The sequence below is a fragment of the Onychostruthus taczanowskii genome, unplaced genomic scaffold (assembly GCF_017590055.1).
Source record: "Onychostruthus taczanowskii isolate IOZ18803 unplaced genomic scaffold, ASM1759005v1 scaffold38, whole genome shotgun sequence".
Taxonomy (NCBI): domain Eukaryota; kingdom Metazoa; phylum Chordata; class Aves; order Passeriformes; family Passeridae; genus Onychostruthus; species Onychostruthus taczanowskii.
In genome coordinates, this window is record NW_024501237.1 from 6,783,231 (window position 1) to 6,801,759 (window position 18,529).

Genomic DNA, 18,529 nt, shown 5'->3' on the forward strand with positions numbered 1-18,529 from the left:
TTACACTGGCCCAAGCTCTTTATTTCAGATGATTTGACTGGAATGCAAAAATGCCGTGGCAGGTGGGAGATACAAACATGCCACATGGCATTCTGAAGGAATCCAGGCCAAGTGCTGGGCGTAGGTGCAACAGGGTGGATGAGAGGCTGTGCTGCCTGTTTCTGACACACTGGCTCAGCAATGGAGTTCATCATGAAGCTGCAAAACGCAACCCAGCCCTCCACAAACAAAAATACACCAAACCTGAGACAAGCTGAATGAGAGGATGGATAAACAGGGAAAATAGTGTTGAACATTTTCATTGTCTGTTCATGGTACCCATTATGCCTAAAATCAGACGTTGGAGGGAGGCGTGGCACCGCTCTCCCAAAGTGTACAGGGCTGCAGTGAAACGGAGAATTGTTCATGTCCAGTGGATGGAATGGGGAGATTTAGGTATAAATTTAGTAGTGAGCGACACCTGGCTTTAGTGCTGGGAAGTAGATTGTAAGCGTGAGTGTCAGCAGGAACTGAAATACAGTATCAAGGGAGGCTGTGGATTGCAGAGGATTTAGGAGTATGCTCCTACAACACAAGTGCCCTGATAAGGCCTCTTCTTGGGGGCTCTCAGCATTAAACAGCAGCTGGTGTTGAGGACAGCTGCCCAGTCACTCACTACAGGGACTGCTGAGTTGTCCCAGGCTATTTGTGACCTAGAGCTTTTCACTGCACAGGTTCCACTGGCATGGCCTTCTAGCACCTGGGAACAGGGATACAACAAAGTCATTTCTACTCTGGCTTAACAAATTGATGTAATGACTTCAGAGATCTTCTGACCTGTGTGTATCAAAGGTCATTCTGAAATTAAAATCTTTCTACATTATGAAGTGTGGAGGGCACCTTTCTTCTTACACCCAGCATGCAAATACAGAAACACATAGAGCCAGTTTTTCATATCTCAAGGTATCAGCCAGGCCTGTATTTTCAAGCTGTTTACACTCACAGGTGCTGTGATAGGCAGCGTGTGCCCCTTTATGCAGCCTTGCTCTGTCTGCCTTACCAAGCCAAACTCACTCTTGTTGCCACCCTACCTTTCTGGCTGTCACCACATGCAGATCCTCAATTTAAGGCTGAAAATGCCTGTCCTCTCAGCAAAACCATCTACAGCTCTTCGCTTGGGTAGCCATGAACTGTTCAGGGGTTGGGCAGTGGTTGCTCAATCCAGGGACATCTTCAGCATCTGCTGCTCGGTTGTGGTGAGGGGACAATTGTGCATGGTGTCTTTCTCTTTGCCTCTGCCAGCACGGCGTTGAGGAGACGGCAGCAGAATGCCAGAAGCTGGGAGCCACTGTTCAAAGCTTCGTGGTGGACTGCAGCAAACGGGAGGAGATCTACAGTGCTGCAGACAAGGTGGGGCAGTGTCGTCGTGACAGGCCCCTAGCCGGGTAATAATTAGCATTGACCCCATGATTCACAGAAGGCTAATCAATCTGTTTATTATATTATTATAATTATTAAGAAACCCATTGCTTTTATAGACAGTTACGATACAGTTAGACCTGATCAGTCCTCCAATCCAAACACCATGACCATTGGCTAATTAAAAAAACACCCTCAATAACACATTCCACATGTTCACAACAACAGGTCCAGTAAGTGAAGATAAGAATTGTTTCTCATTCTTTTCTCTGATCTTCTCACAGCCTTCCTCAGAAAGGCCTGGGAAAGTTATGTGTTGCCCTCTGTGGCCAGAGAGTTGCTGCCACAGGGCAGCAAGGGCACAGCCAAAGGCTTTCCCAACCATGCTTGATTCTCAGAGAAGGCATGAAAACTAGAGAAGACATGTTGTACACAAATCCTGCAAGCCCCTGGAAGTTCTCCACTCCTCACTGCTCTCTGGACACAGAGTGCTGTAGCATTTCCAAGATCACAGCCAGTCTCATCCTATTTGGGAGGCTGCAGCATATCACATCCTCTTGCCAAGTTTGCTCTCTAGGATTTCAGCCTCTGAAGGAACATAGACAGCACTGAGAACATATGAAACATTTTATTGTAATGGCTGTGGTTGAGCTGCCTCAGAACAGTCTGTACCTCTGTGGTCCCAAGTGTCGGACAATACCCTTTTCCTAACCCAGAGATGGGGCAACTGAGAGGCATTTAAAAAACTTTTATTCAATTTTCAGTCTCATGAGAAGAGTGGAACAATACAGACGTTATAATTCACGCCATCACAATCAGAAGCCATTTCCTAATTACAAGACTACACAGTCCAATGGCATTAATGAATGGGGAAGAATCAGATCTAAACCAGATTCCATGGCTCTACTGCAAAGTTCCTGCCACATCTGGAAATGTGGCATGATCTCCCTCACCCCTGGAGATAAAATGCTAAGAATTTAATTGTGGTTCATCTTCCCCACCCTTACTTTTTTTCTCCTGAGTGACAGACACAATTTTGAGCTTTTGTTTTCTCTCCAAAAGGTGAAGAAGGATATTGGGGATGTGACTATCCTGGTGAACAATGCTGGTGTGATTACAGCTGCTGACTTTCTCTCGACTCAGGAACACCAGATAGAAAGGATGTTTGAAGTCAACATTCTCAGTCACATGTGGGTAAGAGCCATCACCATCTCTAGCTACAGATTTTTGGGAGTGTCAGCGAGGAGACATATTTAGACCAACCATTATTAGCAGTGAAATTACCAAATTAATTGTTACAGCCCAGGGGCACCCAAGCAGACTGTGTGCTGGGAAACTGGAATGGCTTCTTCCTGATGCGAGCTGGCTGGAGACAGCCTCATCTGCAGCACGCACAGAAGGCCTCTGTCAGAGGTGTCGTGGGGCTGACAGGGTGGGAGGGTTTCAGCAGTACTTGTTTGTGGCAGAAGAAAAGAGAAGCCATAGATTGACAAGTGGGTGGTTTATTGTACGTGCTGGGGGTGAGACCCTGCCAGCATTTCTGCTGACACCTGAAACCTTAAAAGCAGCAAAAGAAAAAGAAAGATGTGAAAACCATCTCCTGTTTATAGCCAACTGCTGGAGCCTTTGGAGAGCAGGTTGCCAGCTGCACCAAGGGTCAGAGAGCAGGTACCCCTGTGGCTCTGGGGATCTGAGGTGCTGTGCAGCTCATAGCTTTAGGGATAGCTTTGGCCGCCTAGTGAAAAACATTGAGGGTCAGTGCTGAGTACACTTAAGAAAACAATGTTCTTTTCCTCCTTCCTGTCCCCTGCACTTTGCCTCTTGGTTTAAATGACTTCCAAGACCACGAGAGCTTTCCTGCCAGTCATGATGAACAACAACTATGGGCACATTGTCACGGTGGCTTCAGCAGCAGGTCATTTTGTGACTCCTTTCATGGTGGTATATTGGTAAGTTATTTTGAAATCAGCTTGATTAATTTTTAAAAAATTTAATTGCATCTTTTCCACCAGGAAGTTCCAAGTGATTAGGTCTGACTGAATCGTGAGCAGTGTTTGTATGAAAGAACAGTCATGTAACACATCTACTAATGAAAGACTCTCCTGTTTTCTCTCCCCACCAATGCAGACTTTTGCTTAGTAAAAAAGGTATCCTCTTCCCTTCTCCTCTAGAATGTATTTATTCTGTGAATAGAATAAATATTCTATTTCTTGTAGTGTTGTCAAGTAAACCCATACTGAGTAGCTTTTGATCTTTTTACCATTGTGGCATTGACTGTAGAGTGTAAAAATAGAATCATAGAATCATCAGCGTTGGAAGGGAGCTTTAAGATCATCTAGTCCAACCATCCACCAAGCACTGCCACTGTAACCCCTAAACCACATCATCCAGTACAAATGCGGGTGTTGAATGGTGGGTGCTGCTGCCTATTATCTGTTCCCAACAAACCTCTCCTGTAGAAAAGCAGATTGGGTTAACATTCAGGCAATGCAGTCAGATCCCCACACAACACTTACCACAGCTAGCTCAGTAAGAGAGGCAAGAAAGGCTCTTTTTTGCAAGGTTTTATTCCAGCAGAGTGTATCACACGTGGCTGAAGAGGATTCAATGAGAAAGAGCACAACCACGAGGCGCAGGCAGCTTAAGAAGGGGAAGGGGAGGGGGGCAGAGCTAAAGGCAGGGCAAAGGGGATTGGTCTGTAGGGGAGGGGGGGGCAGCCACCAGTGGTAGCAAGCCAGTGAGGGGACAGGGAAAGGGGAAACCAGGGGAAGTCCATGTGGGAGTCTGTCTTTTCCCAGGAGGAGGACTACTGTATGGTAGTTAGTCACGGCCGTTGCCAGGGCAGAGGACTTGGGAATTGACTGAGAGGAGAGAGTTCATGCGATGCTACAATCCAGTGCCAGATCCAAATGCCTCTTAAACATCTGCAGCATGGTGGATAGACACAGCCTTCCCCTAATCTACTAGGTGGGCCACTTTGTCATACAAGGAGATCAGGTTGGTCAACTAGGGCCTTCCTTTCATAAATCCATGTTGGCTGGGCTTGATCCCCTGATTGTCCTGTATGTGCCTTGTAATGGTACTCAGGATGATCTCCTCCATAACCTTGCCCACAACCAAGGTTAAGCTTACAGGCCTGTAAATCTCTGGATAATCCTGCCAACCCTTCTTGTAGATGGGTGTTACGTTTGCTAATTGCCAGTAGGATGAAACTTGTCCAGTTAACCAGGACTGCTGATAGGTGATTGAAAGTGGTTTGGCAAGTTCTTTCAACAGTTCCCTCATTACTCTGGCATGGATCCCATCAGAGGTCATAAATTTTTGAGTCAAATTGGCACAGCAGATCACTAACCATCTCCTCCTGGATTATGGGCCCTTCCCTCAGCTCTGTGTCCCTAACTTCCAGCTCTGGGAGCTGAAAATCCTGAGGGACACTGGATTAAAGACTGAGACAAAGAAGGTATTCAGTTCCTCTGCCTTTTCCTCATCCTCTGTCATTACACTACTTTCTGCATTCCACAAATGATGGAGACATTCCTTGACTCCCCTTCTGCTGTATTTATAGAAAACTTTTTTGTTGTCTCTAAGGCCAAGTTCTAGTTGGGCTTTGGTCCTTCTAATCTCCTCCCTACATGACCTCACAACATCTTTATAGTCTTCCCAAGTTATCTGACCCTCCATCTGGAAAGAATATATTGGGTTTTTTTTCCCCAAAGTTCCAGCCTAAGTTCTCTGTTTAACCAGGCTAATCTTTTTCCTTGACCACTTGTCTTTCAACTACATGTGGATGGGCTGCTCTTGAATATTTCACAATTCCTTTTTAAAGTGTATCCAGCCTTCCTGGACCCCTTTATCCTTCAGGACAGACTCTGTCAATCAGTATCCTAAACAAGGCGAAGATCTGCCCACCAGAGTCCAAGGTGGAAGTTCTGGTGCCCCTCTGTACTTCACCCACTATTGAAAACTGACATTTCGTGGTCTCTTTGCCCAAGACTGTCACCCACACCACATCACCCACCAGTCCTCTGTTCACAAAAAACAGGTTTACCAGGGCACTTCTTCCAGTAAGTTCTCTTACCAGCTATGTTGTCTTCCAAACACTCCAGGAACCTCCTAGGCTGCTTCCTCTCTGCTGTGTTGTATTTCCAGCAGACATTTGGCAAGTTGAAGAGCTGCATGAGGCTTCTGCCAGCTGCTTGTAGAACACCTCATCTGCCTGTTTATCTGGCTGGGTGTCCTATAACAGCCTCCCACCATGAGGTTCTCCCAGCTGACCTTCCCCCCTACCTGCCATCATGACAGAAAATACTTTTCTACTTGAAAGATGTCAGGAAAAAATGCAGGCACCAAAAACCTGTTAGACTGTGTGTTGCCATCCTGCATCACATCCAGCCTTCTCTAAAGGCAGCTCCAGCTGCAGCAGTCTTCCCTGGGAACACTCCTTCGTAGAACAATCTTTTCCCAGGAGTACTCCTTCTTAGAGAGTCGCTCACTGTCAGCAGTGTGAGAACTCTTCAGCCAGGGATTTTACTGGGATTACGCTGCCAAATCCATAGCAATCAATAAACTAATTCTGTGGTTTTCCTTTTTTGGAGTTGATTTAAACCTCAGGCCCACACCTATTTCCATGGCAGGTTGTTCCTCAGTTCTGCTTGCATAATGCTTCTCTATTTCAAAAGTCACACAAAACTGTTACAAGATGCTCCTGTATGGCACAGTAAACAGTAGCAGATTAATCTCCATTCCTATCCTGCCCATCCGTCCTAATTTTAGAGATTCAGGCTGCATTCCTTCTAGGAATCTTCTCTCATGCAAAAGAACAGGATGTCCATTGATTGATAGGCTTCAGTTGCAATTTTCTAAGATTTCTTAACATTTGTCTGTCTGTTTGCAACTAAAGTGCCCTTTTTTGAGATACCTGCTATGCATTGCACAATTAATCCACAAGTTTCAATATCTAATCCACCACTACATTCTGGCACAGGCAAAGTTAGAATAGTCCCTGCCCTGTCTCTCAGATGGATTATATTATTTGGAGGGTTTTGTCTCCACATAGCCAGGAGCAGAAAGAGGGGTAAAGGGATAAAGGGATAGAGAGCACATAGTGACAGGTGAGGATATAAGGTAGAGCAGAGATGCACCAGCCCTCACCCCTCCCCTAGCCGTTACCTTAAACAGCACCCAAGCAACTAAGAGGCAGATGATCGTTTAGGCCATTTGCAGTGGTAGAAAGGTGGAAATAGGATTTCTGCATTCTCATTTGTACTTTCTCTCTTCCTGCAGCTCAAGCAAGTTTGCTGCAGTTGGATTTCATAAAGCTCTGACAGAGGAGCTGTCTGCCCTGGGAAAGGATGGAATAAAAACAACATGCCTTTGTCCGGTTTTTATAAACACTGGATTTGTCAAAAACCCCAGTACAAGGTAACTCTCAATACTCTGCATTCCTGTGTTTCCTTCTTTGCATCAAGGCACTGCATATTATCCCAGCTTTAGGCCTCTGTTCCAACTGGTTGTATAATTGTTTGTATAATAGACTAAAGAAAATCTGCAATGTCCTTTAATTGTTGTTTAATTGTCCATGTAATTGTTGCATTTGAATTACCTGAGTTTGTACATTTGTGAAGCCTCCTAGATCAGCTGGTACCATCCCTTTTTATCACTGCAGCTCTTATGTGTTTGCTTTCCTGTGTAGGCTTGGAAAGATTTTGGAGATTGAAGAAGTCGTCCAGGCTTTGATGGAAGGAATAGTGACCAACCAGAAAATGGTTTTTGTTCCACCACAGCTAAACATTGCTTTGCTTACTGAAATGTAAGTACAAAGGAAAACTAAACAATAGATGTGGAAACAACAATACTACATGAATATACAAGGTTCAAACTTGTAACCTCAGAGTCAGAAGAAGTTCCAGAAAGAGCTGAGGACCTCCTGCTTATTAGTGTTTTGTTTCTTTATGTCAGCACTGAGGCCACAGAGGCTGAGAGCATTGCTTCAAAAGAACTGTACTGCTCTCTGCTATGTAAAGCAAGATTGATCCTCCCACACAACTTAATTATCCAGTGTGGCTGCTCTGTTGAGGTGTTTTTACCAGAGCTCCAGTTCCAAATCTGGAATTCACATCCAAACAACTAAGTTAGATTCTCAGTTAAATCCTGTAGTGTCTCATGAAACACTTGGTAGTTTCTTGTTTGCTAAACCAAACACCACACCATGGGAAAAATATTTTAAATCCTTTGCAAATCCTTTTGCTTGTTGAGAGTGCAGGTCTGCAGAAGCATGGGCAAGTCAAAACTGATTCTGTCAAAGCACTTAGAATAACTTTGTTTTTTTGGTCATAATTTAGGACAGGGGGATAAGGAGACAAAGCTCTTTAAAAGGAGGAATCTGAGGAGTAAGAACTGCACCTCAGTTTTAAAATCTCATCCTTCCACAGGCCTACTGCTTTTCAGAGCACGAAATGTAATACACACTTATACCTGCACAATATTCAAACTTCCTGGATCCTGCAGCAATATTACAGTTCACATACTTTCCACAGATACCTGGCATTGGAACTGTCCTAAAAGGCCAGGAATAAACTTTAATTAGTCAGAGATTGATGAGAGCTATGGAAGCAATACCCAGTTTAATACATAGTCTCAGTTCATATGTGTGCATGCATTCTGCTGCCAGACCAGCTCTTCCCTCACCTGCAGTGACACTTTTTCCCATCCTTTAAGTTTCTATCCCACTTTTCATTTCATGTTACTCTCTCTTCCAGGGTGTTTCCAGAACGTGCCCTGAACCTTCTGAAGAAAATGACCATTCCAAAGTTTGATGCAGTCATTGGGCAGAGAAGCACCCAGTGAAAAGCAAGAATGGATTCTCATTTCCCAGAGGCACCAGTGAAAAGAGAACATGTGCTGAGCGTATTTCAGCTGCTTTGATTCAGAACAGATCTCAGTCAGGTGCTTCCAGGCCACCATTCTCAGGCACACCTAAGGGCTTCTCCCACATCTGCAGCTGGAACACATCTGCATAACAGGGTGTAATAATAGCAGGCTGCGTAATAGCAAAGCAGTGATGCAGCTCTAGAAGGGCTGCTTTGAATGTACATCCCATTGCCTTTGTCTCATTGTGCTGGGCAGGCAGGATGCCCAGCATAATCCCGTGTCTGGGACAACACAGCTCCTTAGCTGAGTGCAAAGGGATTGCCTGAGAACATGTTAACCTGGACTCATCCCTGAACAAAAGCATCTTGCAAGAAGCAATTTATAGAGGAGGTGGGTGGTCTGTTTCATCTCATTTAGTAATTTTAAGTTTTAAAAAAATGTGCTCTAATGAACACTTACAGTTTTGTGTGCATTTATAATGAGCACTATTGAATTAATTATTTGTATTATTGAAATAATACAGCCTTATTTGTAATGTAATGCCTAATTACAACATTTATCAATTATGCATTAGCACCACCAACACTCCATATTAAAAATAAATACATTTTTCTAACCCAAAGGTGTCTCTTGGCAATGAAAGTGGCATCCACGTCCAGTACCAGTGGAGCATATACCGCAATGCTGAAAGGATCAGCCAGAGTCTGCCAAACACCAGCCCAGGCTGCAGGGATGAGGCAGTCCCCAGGGAAGCTACACAGGGAAGCCACATCAGGATCAGTGAGGTACAGGGCCAGGCAGGACAACCAACCCACGCAGGGGCCAGGGCTTAAAGGCAGTGCCAGGGCAGGGGATGCAGGGGAAGGCTCCAGATGAGCCTTCACACCTCACCACAAGCCAGGGGCCTGCTCTGATGGCACAGGAGGTGAAATTCCTGAAGGTCTTTGGCCTGGGGTCCAAGAGAGCAGCAGCTGCTGACACATGGGTCAAAGACCCCTCCAGAGCACAGAGGATCTGTGCACCCACTTGTGCAACTCCCACCTGCTGCAGGCACTGCTGGCCCACAGCCATCCCAGGCAGGCCTGAATGCACTGCCACCTTTGGCACAGTTGGAATCTGTCCTGTTCACCTGAGCCTTTCAAGTTGTTCTGTAAACTAAGGTTCTTTTTCTTCAGAAGAGGAAGAGCCCTCACCTCACCCAGCCCCTCCTGCCCTTAGCTGGCAACAGATAGAAGCACTGTTGACAGCTTAAATAACACACAACTGTTTTCCATTTTGCCATGGAATATTCATGTAACAGGACACTTCCCAGCTTCAGTTGTTGTGCTTCACAGTGCAAGATTCCTGTAGTTGAGACAGGAAAGGAAAAAAGAGGGTTCACAAAATTCAGGACATTAAAAAAAAAAAGGTTATAAGCCAATCAAAGAATACTTAGGCATGGTTTCCATTTAAAAACCAAGCCAAAATGTGGGGTGTTGCGTCCCTGCTTCTTTTTGAGGTGCATATTGCCCTCTTGCTACCATGACAGTCCTGTAACATATGAGACACTTAAAGCCACATCTGTGTGGCTTTTTGATTATGTACACTTTCACCTATTCTTACCTAGTGAGGAGTCAAAAAGTCTAAAAATACAGATGCTTCAAAAGTTCAAAAGATCTGTCAGAGCAAGCAGCATACCAGCCAAAATGTTTGCCCTTAGCACTCACTGGAACAGAAGAGCTATATCAGTACTTTACAGATTTGTAAGTACTTAACAGTTTTCTCTTGTATGGCTGGCAAGCATTCTTAACTTTCCACCCAGCTTAGTCTCTCTTTCCACCCACCTTCCACATTTCTTCTGTTTCATGACTTGAATCCTTGCTGAAAGGAGTCACAGTCCAGTGACTCCACAAAAAGACCCTGGACAAAAGTCAACATTGGATGACTTGGCCCTTTTCTTAGACTAGGGAAGGACTGGCTTCAGTAGGACACATCAGACAAGATGCTTGGCTTCTCCTGGAACACCATTCCCACTAGCCCTGTATATCATTTAGATTCTGATGGCAGCATTAAATTGGAACAAAAATCCATCTTGGGGATGACAGTGCTCTTCTGCAGAGTCTGTTTCTTAGCACGCTTGCTCCTAAGGAAGGGGAGACTGTAGTGATTCCCGCTTTGCCAGATCTAGTCCAGGGTCTCAGAGCCCAGAGGAATTACTGAGCAAGGCAACTTGTGCAGTATTCCGTGTGTGGCTGTGGTTCTGTTCTGTGTCTTGTGTGGCTGCATATCTTTTGTTTGGCATAAAGAAACATGCAAAAGCAAGGATTTCAGCCTTTATCTCCTGAACATCAGTGACAGAATTGAGGCACCAAGCTACCTACAGCTGAGTCCCAAATTGAAGAGTGGTACCTCACACCCTGGCCTAAGGACTCCTTATGAGTCAGGTTAGTGACTCTGGCCCTGTGCTTTGCCTCCTGCTGAAATGTCTCTTGTGCTTCCATGTCCTCCCTGCCTCTTTTTCCTTGGCCCCTACACTGGCTGGAGCCCTGTGCCAGGAAAAGGACAGCACCACTGAGCTGTGCAATTGGGGTCTGGCCAAATGCTGATGTGTTAATTAAGCAGAGAACCAGTTTCCAAGAGAAAAGTAGGAAGCGCCTAGCCTGAATTCTCTGTGCTGGAACTGACCCAGTCTCCCACAGGCAAGGTGAGCTGCAGCCAAACCACCAGGGCAAAAAAAATACTTTTCAAAAATTGTAATCTTAACTGGACACGATTTTGGTCAGTTGTTGGATGTTTGTGAACCCTTCACTCTTCCCCAAGCAGCTCAAAAATATCCTTAAATAAAATGCTGAACATGACAGCGATACATCAGATTTTCTAACTGAAAAGTAAAGGAGTAAGGTCAGCAATCCTTTCCAGGAAAGGCCATAAGTTACATTGATAGAGCTGGAAGAAACATCTGAAAGTACTTTTTTCCTATTTCCTATAAGCATTCCTGTTCTGCTTAAGGCTCTGGATACTCCATTATATACAAGTGAGTCCCAAGTGTGAGTTGTGTGATTTAGACTAAATTAAATAAAAATATTCAAATTAATGCAATTTAATGCCATTTTTAAAGGACTTACAGAAACTAAGTGGCTGCAGCATAAGATGGAAGGTCTGAGTATGGATAACTAAATAAAAGACATAGTAAGACAAATAGCTATGCAAGAGCTCACCTGTGGAGTTCCAGAAGTTGAAAGGACTTGACTCACTCAGCTTTCCTTAAGGGACCTGGAAGAGGATGGTGGGGTACAAAGCCTGCTGACCATGCAGGCTTTGCAGAGATGCAATGGAAAGAGGGACCATGAAGAAAACTGCTCAAGGACCTTACGGCACTGAGCGACTCAACAGGTACAAAGCACAAAAACTGAAAAGAATTACAATACAGAGTTGAAGAGACCATCAAGATGCTTCTGTCAGTAAAGTGGATGAGCAATTTTATTGCCACTTCCATCCCTTTTCCACATGCGGCAAATGACAAGATCATGTTTTGCTGCTTCCTTGATACAGGGGCTTGAGAGAGGAACAGCAAGGCACTGCCACGTGTGTGGGGACAAACAAAGCAGAGAATGAACACTTGGGGCGACTGGCATATCAAAACCAAGGGCAGAACACAGAGGGGTTCGCACACCTCTATCGTCTGTGTTTTCCTTATCCAAGGCAGCAGAAAACGCCCTAAAAGCCACATTTCTTTATCCACGTCCGGTACGTCCTGTTAGCTGCAGGTCGAACATGGTTCTGCGAGGACAGGTTGGAGTGTAGACTGCAGCTCCTCTGCACCGCTCACCCACGGCCACCACAGGGTCACCAGCACAGGGACACCGGGAGCTAAAGGTGGGACAGCTGGGCGGAGCAGCTGGCACTGCGAACGGTGCGGGGGCGGATCCTGCGGGAGCGGACGGGACGGGACGGCGCGCCCTGAGGCGGCCGCGGGTAAATCAACAACCCGCGGGTCCGCTCAAAAGAGATTACAGTTCAGTTTGGTCCTCAAAAGAGCTCCAGGGAAACAATGAATCTGTTTCTGGAGCTTCTCCTGTTCCTGGCCACGCTCCTCTACTCCTACCTGGAGGCTTTTGTGAAGCTGTTCGTGCCTGTGAGGAGAAAGTCTCTCAGCGGGGAGCTGGTGCTCATCACGGGCGCTGGCCATGGCGTCGGGAGAGCGACCGCCTTGGAGTTCGCCAAGCGCCAGAGCAGGCTGGTTCTGTGGGACATCAATAAGGTAATGGACACACTCATGTCCTCACTCCGTGTGACCTCCGAGTCCACGGGGGATTTAGGGGCGTGAGGAGGGCAGCGCCACATTGCACCCCCATCGCCCAGCCCCTTCCAACCCGCTCCCATCGGGTCCCGCTTGGCTCCTCCGGCTGGGATGCCGAGCGCCAGGAAAGGGTTTGGCCCCACTTGCAGCAGAGGATGTGGGGCTCTGGTCCCACAGTCACTCGGTGCTACTCGGGAGGGAGCGGGTGCCACCCGGCAGAGCCCCTGCGAGAGGGAAAGAAGTGCTCGGGAAGCTGCTGCTGGAGCTGCTGCCTGGGCTGGAGGAGAAAGGCCGCTGAGACCAGAAGGCTGTTTGCAAAGAGGAGCAGGTCTGCCTTCACTTGTTCTCTCTGTAGCCTCGGGTGTTTTGTGTGCATTGCTGGGAGATGTGTTTTCTCTGCCCTCTCATCAGCAGCATCCCTGTGCCGGGCTGTGTGTGAGCCCGGCTGCCCTCTGGGCAGCTGCAAGTGTAAAGGACCTTGGCCGGTGGAGGATGGGCAGATACAAACATGCAGCATGGTATTCAGAAGGTATCAAGGTAAACTGCTGGGTGTAGTGCAACAGGGTGAGTGAAAGGCTGGGCTTTCTGTTTCTGACACACTGGGTCAGCAAAGAAGCTAATTGTGTTATCCTAAAGCTGCAAAACAGACCCCAGCACAGGGCCCCACTGGCACGGCCTTCTGGCACTTGGGGACGAGACAACAGCAAAATCATTTCTGCCCTGGCTTAGTGAGCTGATACAGTAAAAGAGGGAAGCTTCCGTTCTGTTTGTCAAGTGCAATCCTGTAAGGAAAGTCTCTTTGCATGGTACACAGTTGTGGTGGATTGACCTTGGCTGCATGTCAGGTGCCCACCAAGCTGCTCTATCATCCCCTCTTCTCAGCTGGACTGGGTAGAGGAAATAACATGGGAAATTATGACTTGTAAGATGAAATAAAGCAGTTTGCTAAAGCAAAGCTGAAGGGTTGTGCACACAGAAGCAAAGAGAGAAAAAAAAAATTATTTTCTATCAGCAAGAGATGACAGCCCACATCCTGGGAGTGCTTGCTCCGGAAGACAAATATTGTAAATACCAGATGCCCCACCTCTTCTTCCTTTTTTTCTTGGCTTTTATATCTGAGCTGTCATATGATATGGAATATCCCTTCAGTCAGTTTTGTTCTGCTTTCCTACTTGTGTCCCCTCCCAGGCTCTATTGATGGGGCAGGGAATGTTGGGAACACAGCAGTGATGCTGCACCAGCACTGCTCAGCAGCAACCAAAAAACGGGTGTGTTATCAAGCCCTTCCTAGGAACCAGTGCAAAGTACAGCACTGTGAGGATGCTATGGGGAAATGAATTCCATCTCAGCCAGACCCAGTACAACTGTGGCTCTTCTCACACCCAGCATGTGAATACAGAAACACATAGAACCACTCTCCACACCTCGGAGTGTCAGCCAGGCCTGTGTTGCATGAGCTCTGTTTACACTCACAGTGCTGTCTGCTGTGCTGTGATAGGCAGCGTCTGACCCTTTCTGCAGCCTTGCTCTGTCTGCCTTACCAGGCCAAACTCACTCTTGTTGTCACATCCCTAAGCCTAAGAGAATTGGGATTGCTCAGCCTGGAAAATGGATGGCTTCAGAGTGGCTTAATTGCAACCTTCCAGTGTGTGAAGTGGGCTTACAAAAAGATGGAGAGAGACTATATCCAAGAGCATGTTGTGACAGGACAGAGGGAAATGGCTTCAAACTGAAAGAGATGAGGCTAGATTAGATATTAGCAAAAAAATCTTTACTGTGAGGATGGCAAGGTACTAAAACAGGTGGCCCAGAGAAGTTATAGATGCCTCATCCCTTGAAATGTTCAAGGCCAGATTGAATGGAGAACTTGATCTAGTGTCCTGTCCCGTGCAAGGGAAGGCTGGAACTATATAGTCTTTAAGATCCTTTCCAACACAAACCATTTCATGATTCTGTGATTTCCTTTCTGGTAGTCACCTCTACAAAGGTCCAAAATTTCCAACTGGAATGCCTATTCTTTCAACGACCCCACCTGTAGCTCTTTGCTTGGGTAGCCATGAACTGTTCAGGGGTTGGGCAGTGGTTGCTCAATCCAGGGACATCTTCAGCATCTGCTGCTCGGTTGTGGTGAGGGGACAATTGTGCATGGTGTCTTTCTCTTTGCCTCTGCCAGCACGGCGTTGAGGAGACGGCGGCAGAATGCCAGAAGCTGGGAGCCACTGTTCAAAGCTTCGTGGTGGACTGCAGCAAACGGGAGGAGATCTACAGTGCTGCAGACAAGGTTGGGTAGCAGGGGCATGGCCAAAGGCTTTCCCAACCATGCTTGATTCTCAGAGAAGGCATGAAAACTAGAGAAGACATGTTGTACACAAATCCTGCAAGCCCCTGGAAGTTCTCCACTCCTCACTGCTCTCTGGACACAGAGTGCTGTAGCATTTCCAAGATCACAGCCAGTCTCATCCTATTTGGGAGGCTGCAGCATATCACATCCTCTTGCCAAGTTTGCTCTCTAGGATTTCAGCCTCTGAAGGAACATAGACAGCACTGAGAACATATGAAACATTTTATTGTAATGGCTGTGGTTGAGCTGCCTCAGAACAGTCTGTACCTCTGTGGTCCCAAGTGTGCCTGTCCCCTGCACTTTGCCTCTTGGTTTAAATGACTTCCAAGACCACGAGAGCTTTCCTGCCAGTCATGATGAACAACAACTATGGGCACATTGTCACGGTGGCTTCAGCAGCAGGTCATTTTGTGACTCCTTTCATGGTGGTATATTGGTAAGTTATTTTGAAATCAGCTTGATTAATTTTTAAAAATTTTAATTGCATCTTTTCCACCAGGAAGTACCAAGTGATTAGGTCTGACTGAATCGTGAGCAATGTTTGTATGAAAGAAAATCGTGAGCAGTGTTTGTATGAAAGAATGGTCATGTGATATCTATTTTCTTTGGAATTCATTGAAACTTAAGGCCCACACCTATTTCCATGGCAGGTCGTTCCTCCTCTACATTTTGCTTGCGTAATATCCCACTATTTCAAAGCACATGCAGTTGAGATACTCCTGTGTGGTACTATAAGTAGTCAAAGGTTAATCTCCATTTCTACCCTGCCCTTCCTTCCTAATTTCAGACATTCATGATGCATTCCTTCCAAGAATCTTCTCTCATGGGAAAAATTGGATGTGCGTCACACACTAGTTAATGTTTTCTAAGATTTCCTGATGTTTTCATCTCTGCTTTGTTTGCCTGTTGACACCCTGTCTGCTTTCCACAATTACTCCACAAGTTTCAATACCTTATACAGCACTACAGCCTGGCACACAGAAGGGTGATATAGTCCTTGCTCTGCCTCTCAGCTGGATTATTTGGAGGTTTTTGCATCCTACCCTCTACTGTGTGTGTATGATTGTTTAAGCCATTTGCAGTGGTAGAAAGGTGGAAATAGGATTTCTGCATTCTCATTTGTACTTTCTCTCTTCCTGCAGCTCAAGCAAGTTTGCTGCAGTTGGATTTCATAAAGCTCTGACAGAGGAGCTGTCTGCCCTGGGAAAGGATGGAATAAAAACAACATGCCTTTGTCCGGTTTTTATAAACACTGGATTTGTCAAAAACCCCAGTACAAGGTAACTCTCAATACTCTGCATTCCTGTGGTTCCTTCTTTGCATCAAGGCACTGCATATTATCCCAGCTTTAGGCCTCTGTTCCAACTGGTTGTATAATAACTGTTTGTATAATTGACTAAAGAAAATCTGCAATGTCCTTTAATTGTTGTTTAATTGTCCATGTAATTGTTGCATTTGAATTACCTGAGTTTGTACATTTGTGAAGCCTCCTAGATCAGCTGGTACCATCCCTTTTTATCACTGCAGCTCTTATGTGTTTGCTTTCCTGTGTAGGCTTGGAAAGATTTTGGAGATTGAAGAAGTCGTCCAGGCTTTGATGGAAGGAATAGTGACCAACCAGAAAATGGTTTTTGTTCCATCAAATCAGAGCATTGCTTTACTGCTTGAAAGGTGAGTAGGACAAAAGTATCAGCTGCAACCTGATGAGTGTACCACCCTCAAACTTGTAAAATCTGATTCAAGATTAACTTGTATTTTAGAACCTATCACAAGGTAGTTAATAATGCAGTGGTTCTTTCCAGTGACAATGGCAGACATCATTTTGAGATTTTGTTGAGCCCTCTCACAGGCCTTTGCATTGTACCACTTGCTGCAGCTGACTGGTGTCCACGCAGAGCTTCACTGCTCTACAGGCCACCACATTCCCTGAAACAGCAGCTCCAGCGTAGCCTCAGAATGACATGAGGACCTGAGTGGTTTTTTCTCTGTCAACACCAAAAATTCAGGCCATTCAGGTTGGAAAATTGCTTTTAAAGGGCTTTGTTGCAAAGAGAAAGCAAATACTTGTGTCTGTGTTCAGCATGAAAACTTTCTGGATTCTGCAGCAATATTGCAGCCTAAATCATGGTTGGTACATACCTGTCCTGGAATTGTCCTAAAAAGAGAGGGGGGGATTCGAGTTAAAACTTGTCACAGATTGACGAGGCCTACATGACTTTATGAAATAATGCCCAGTTTAATACATAGTCTCAGTTCATGTGTGCATGCATTCTGCTGCCAGACCAGCTCTTCCCTCACCTGCAGTGACACTTTTTCCCATCCTTTAAGTTTCTATCCCACTTTTCATTTCATGTTACTCTCTCTTCCAGGGTGTTTCCAGAACGTGCCCTGAACCTTCTGAAGAAGATGTCTGAGGTGAAGTTTGATGCAGTCATTGGGCAGAGAAGCACCCAGTGAAAAGCAAGAATTGATTCTCATTTCCCAGAGGCACCAGTGAAAAGAGAACATGTGCTGAGCGTATTTCAGCTGCTTTGATTCAGAACAGATCTCAGTCAGGTGCTTCCAGGCCACCATTCCCAGGCACACCTAAGGGCTTCTCCCACATCTGCAGCTGGAACACATCTGCATAACAGGGAATGTTAGCAAAGCAGTGATGCAGCTCTAGAAGGGCTGCTTTGAATGTACATCCCATTGCCTTTGTCTCATTGTGCTGGGGCAGGCAGGAATTCCCACAAAGGTGGGTAGCCTGTTTTCACCTCAATTTATATTGTTGAATTATAAAATGCTCTAATGAACACTGAATTTCCCATATTTTTGTAGGAAGTACCTGAAACAATACAGGTGTATATGTAGTATACCTAATTACATAGGTTATCAATTATACATTTGCACCATCAATATGCCTTTATATGAATAAATGCAGTTCTTTAACACAAGGACCACAGCGTCTCTTGGCAGTGAAAGTCATAATCAGGTCCTAGAGATGCATTAAAGGTACGGTATCAAGGAATACACCTTTCCCTGTATCATTGCTCACACTGCTCCTCTGCACTTTCCAGACATCTTTAAAACACCTTCTCATGAAAACAGTGCCGTGTTTCTCTACAAATGATTGGGTGCCACAAGTGCAACCCACGCAGGGGCCAGGGCTTAAAGGCAGTGCCAGGGCAGGGGGTGAAGGGGAAGGCTCCAGACGAGCCTTCACACAGCTCCTCACCACAAGCCAGGGGCCTGCTCTGATGGCACAGGAGGTGAAATTCCTGAAGGTCTTTGGCCTGGGGTCCAAGAGAGCAGCAGCTGCTGACACATGGGTCAAAGACCCCTCCAGAGCACAGAGGATCTGTGCACCCACTTGTGCAACCCAGCAGTGCCTGCAACCTGCTGCAGGCACTGCTGGCCCACAGCCATCCCAGGCAGGCCTGAATGCACTGCCACCTTTGGCACAGTTGGAATCTGTCCTGTTCACCTGAGCCTTTCAAGTTGTTCTGTAAACTAAGGATCTTCAGAAAAGGGAGAACCCTCACCACCCAGCCCCTCCTGCCCTTAGCTGGCAACAGCTAAATGTTTTGCTGCCATCAGCACAAATAGTTCCTAGATGAGCTAAATGACACAAAAATAATTTCCTTTTTGCTCATGGAACA

General features: G+C 45.9%; 2 protein-coding genes across 2 annotated transcripts; both read left to right on the forward strand.

Moving 5' to 3' along the window:
- The first annotated feature begins 50 nt into the window (after positions 1–50).
- Positions 51–8,890, forward strand: LOC121339800 (estradiol 17-beta-dehydrogenase 11-like). The gene is made up of 7 exons (XM_041411890.1): positions 51–120; positions 1,241–1,389; positions 2,461–2,592; positions 3,241–3,347; positions 6,682–6,819; positions 7,091–7,207; positions 8,157–8,890. Exons 1-7 carry the CDS (start codon positions 51–53, stop codon positions 8,242–8,244), a joined length of 801 nt encoding a protein of 266 aa, XP_041267824.1. The 3' UTR covers positions 8,245–8,890.
- A 3,245-nt stretch (positions 8,891–12,135) lies between these two features.
- LOC121339801 (estradiol 17-beta-dehydrogenase 11-like) lies at positions 12,136–17,824 on the forward strand. The gene is made up of 7 exons (XM_041411891.1): positions 12,136–12,508; positions 14,721–14,836; positions 14,973–14,976; positions 15,218–15,324; positions 16,031–16,168; positions 16,443–16,559; positions 17,258–17,824. The coding sequence occupies exons 1-7, from the start codon at positions 12,299–12,301 to the stop codon at positions 17,343–17,345; spliced, it is 780 nt and encodes a 259-aa protein (XP_041267825.1). The 5' UTR covers positions 12,136–12,298; the 3' UTR covers positions 17,346–17,824.
- Positions 17,825–18,529: the final 705 nt, after the last annotated feature.

What these genes read in the sequence shown, in the direction of transcription:
- LOC121339800 (XM_041411890.1), top strand. Translation starts at nt 51, where the DNA reads ATGCCGTGGCAGGTGGGAGATACAAACATGCCACATGGCATTCTGAAG. An exon ending in TCTACAGTGCTGCAGACAAG is followed by an intron (nt 1,390 to 2,460) that starts GTGGGGCAGTGT and finishes TCTCTCCAAAAG; the next exon opens with GTGAAGAAGGATATTGGGGA. An exon ending in GTCAAAAACCCCAGTACAAG is followed by an intron (nt 6,820 to 7,090) that starts GTAACTCTCAAT and finishes TTTCCTGTGTAG; the next exon opens with GCTTGGAAAGATTTTGGAGA.
- LOC121339801 (XM_041411891.1), top strand. Translation starts at nt 12,299, where the DNA reads ATGAATCTGTTTCTGGAGCTTCTCCTGTTCCTGGCCACGCTCCTCTAC. An exon ending in GTCAAAAACCCCAGTACAAG is followed by an intron (nt 16,169 to 16,442) that starts GTAACTCTCAAT and finishes TTTCCTGTGTAG; the next exon opens with GCTTGGAAAGATTTTGGAGA. An exon ending in ATTGCTTTACTGCTTGAAAG is followed by an intron (nt 16,560 to 17,257) that starts GTGAGTAGGACA and finishes TCTCTCTTCCAG; the next exon opens with GGTGTTTCCAGAACGTGCCC.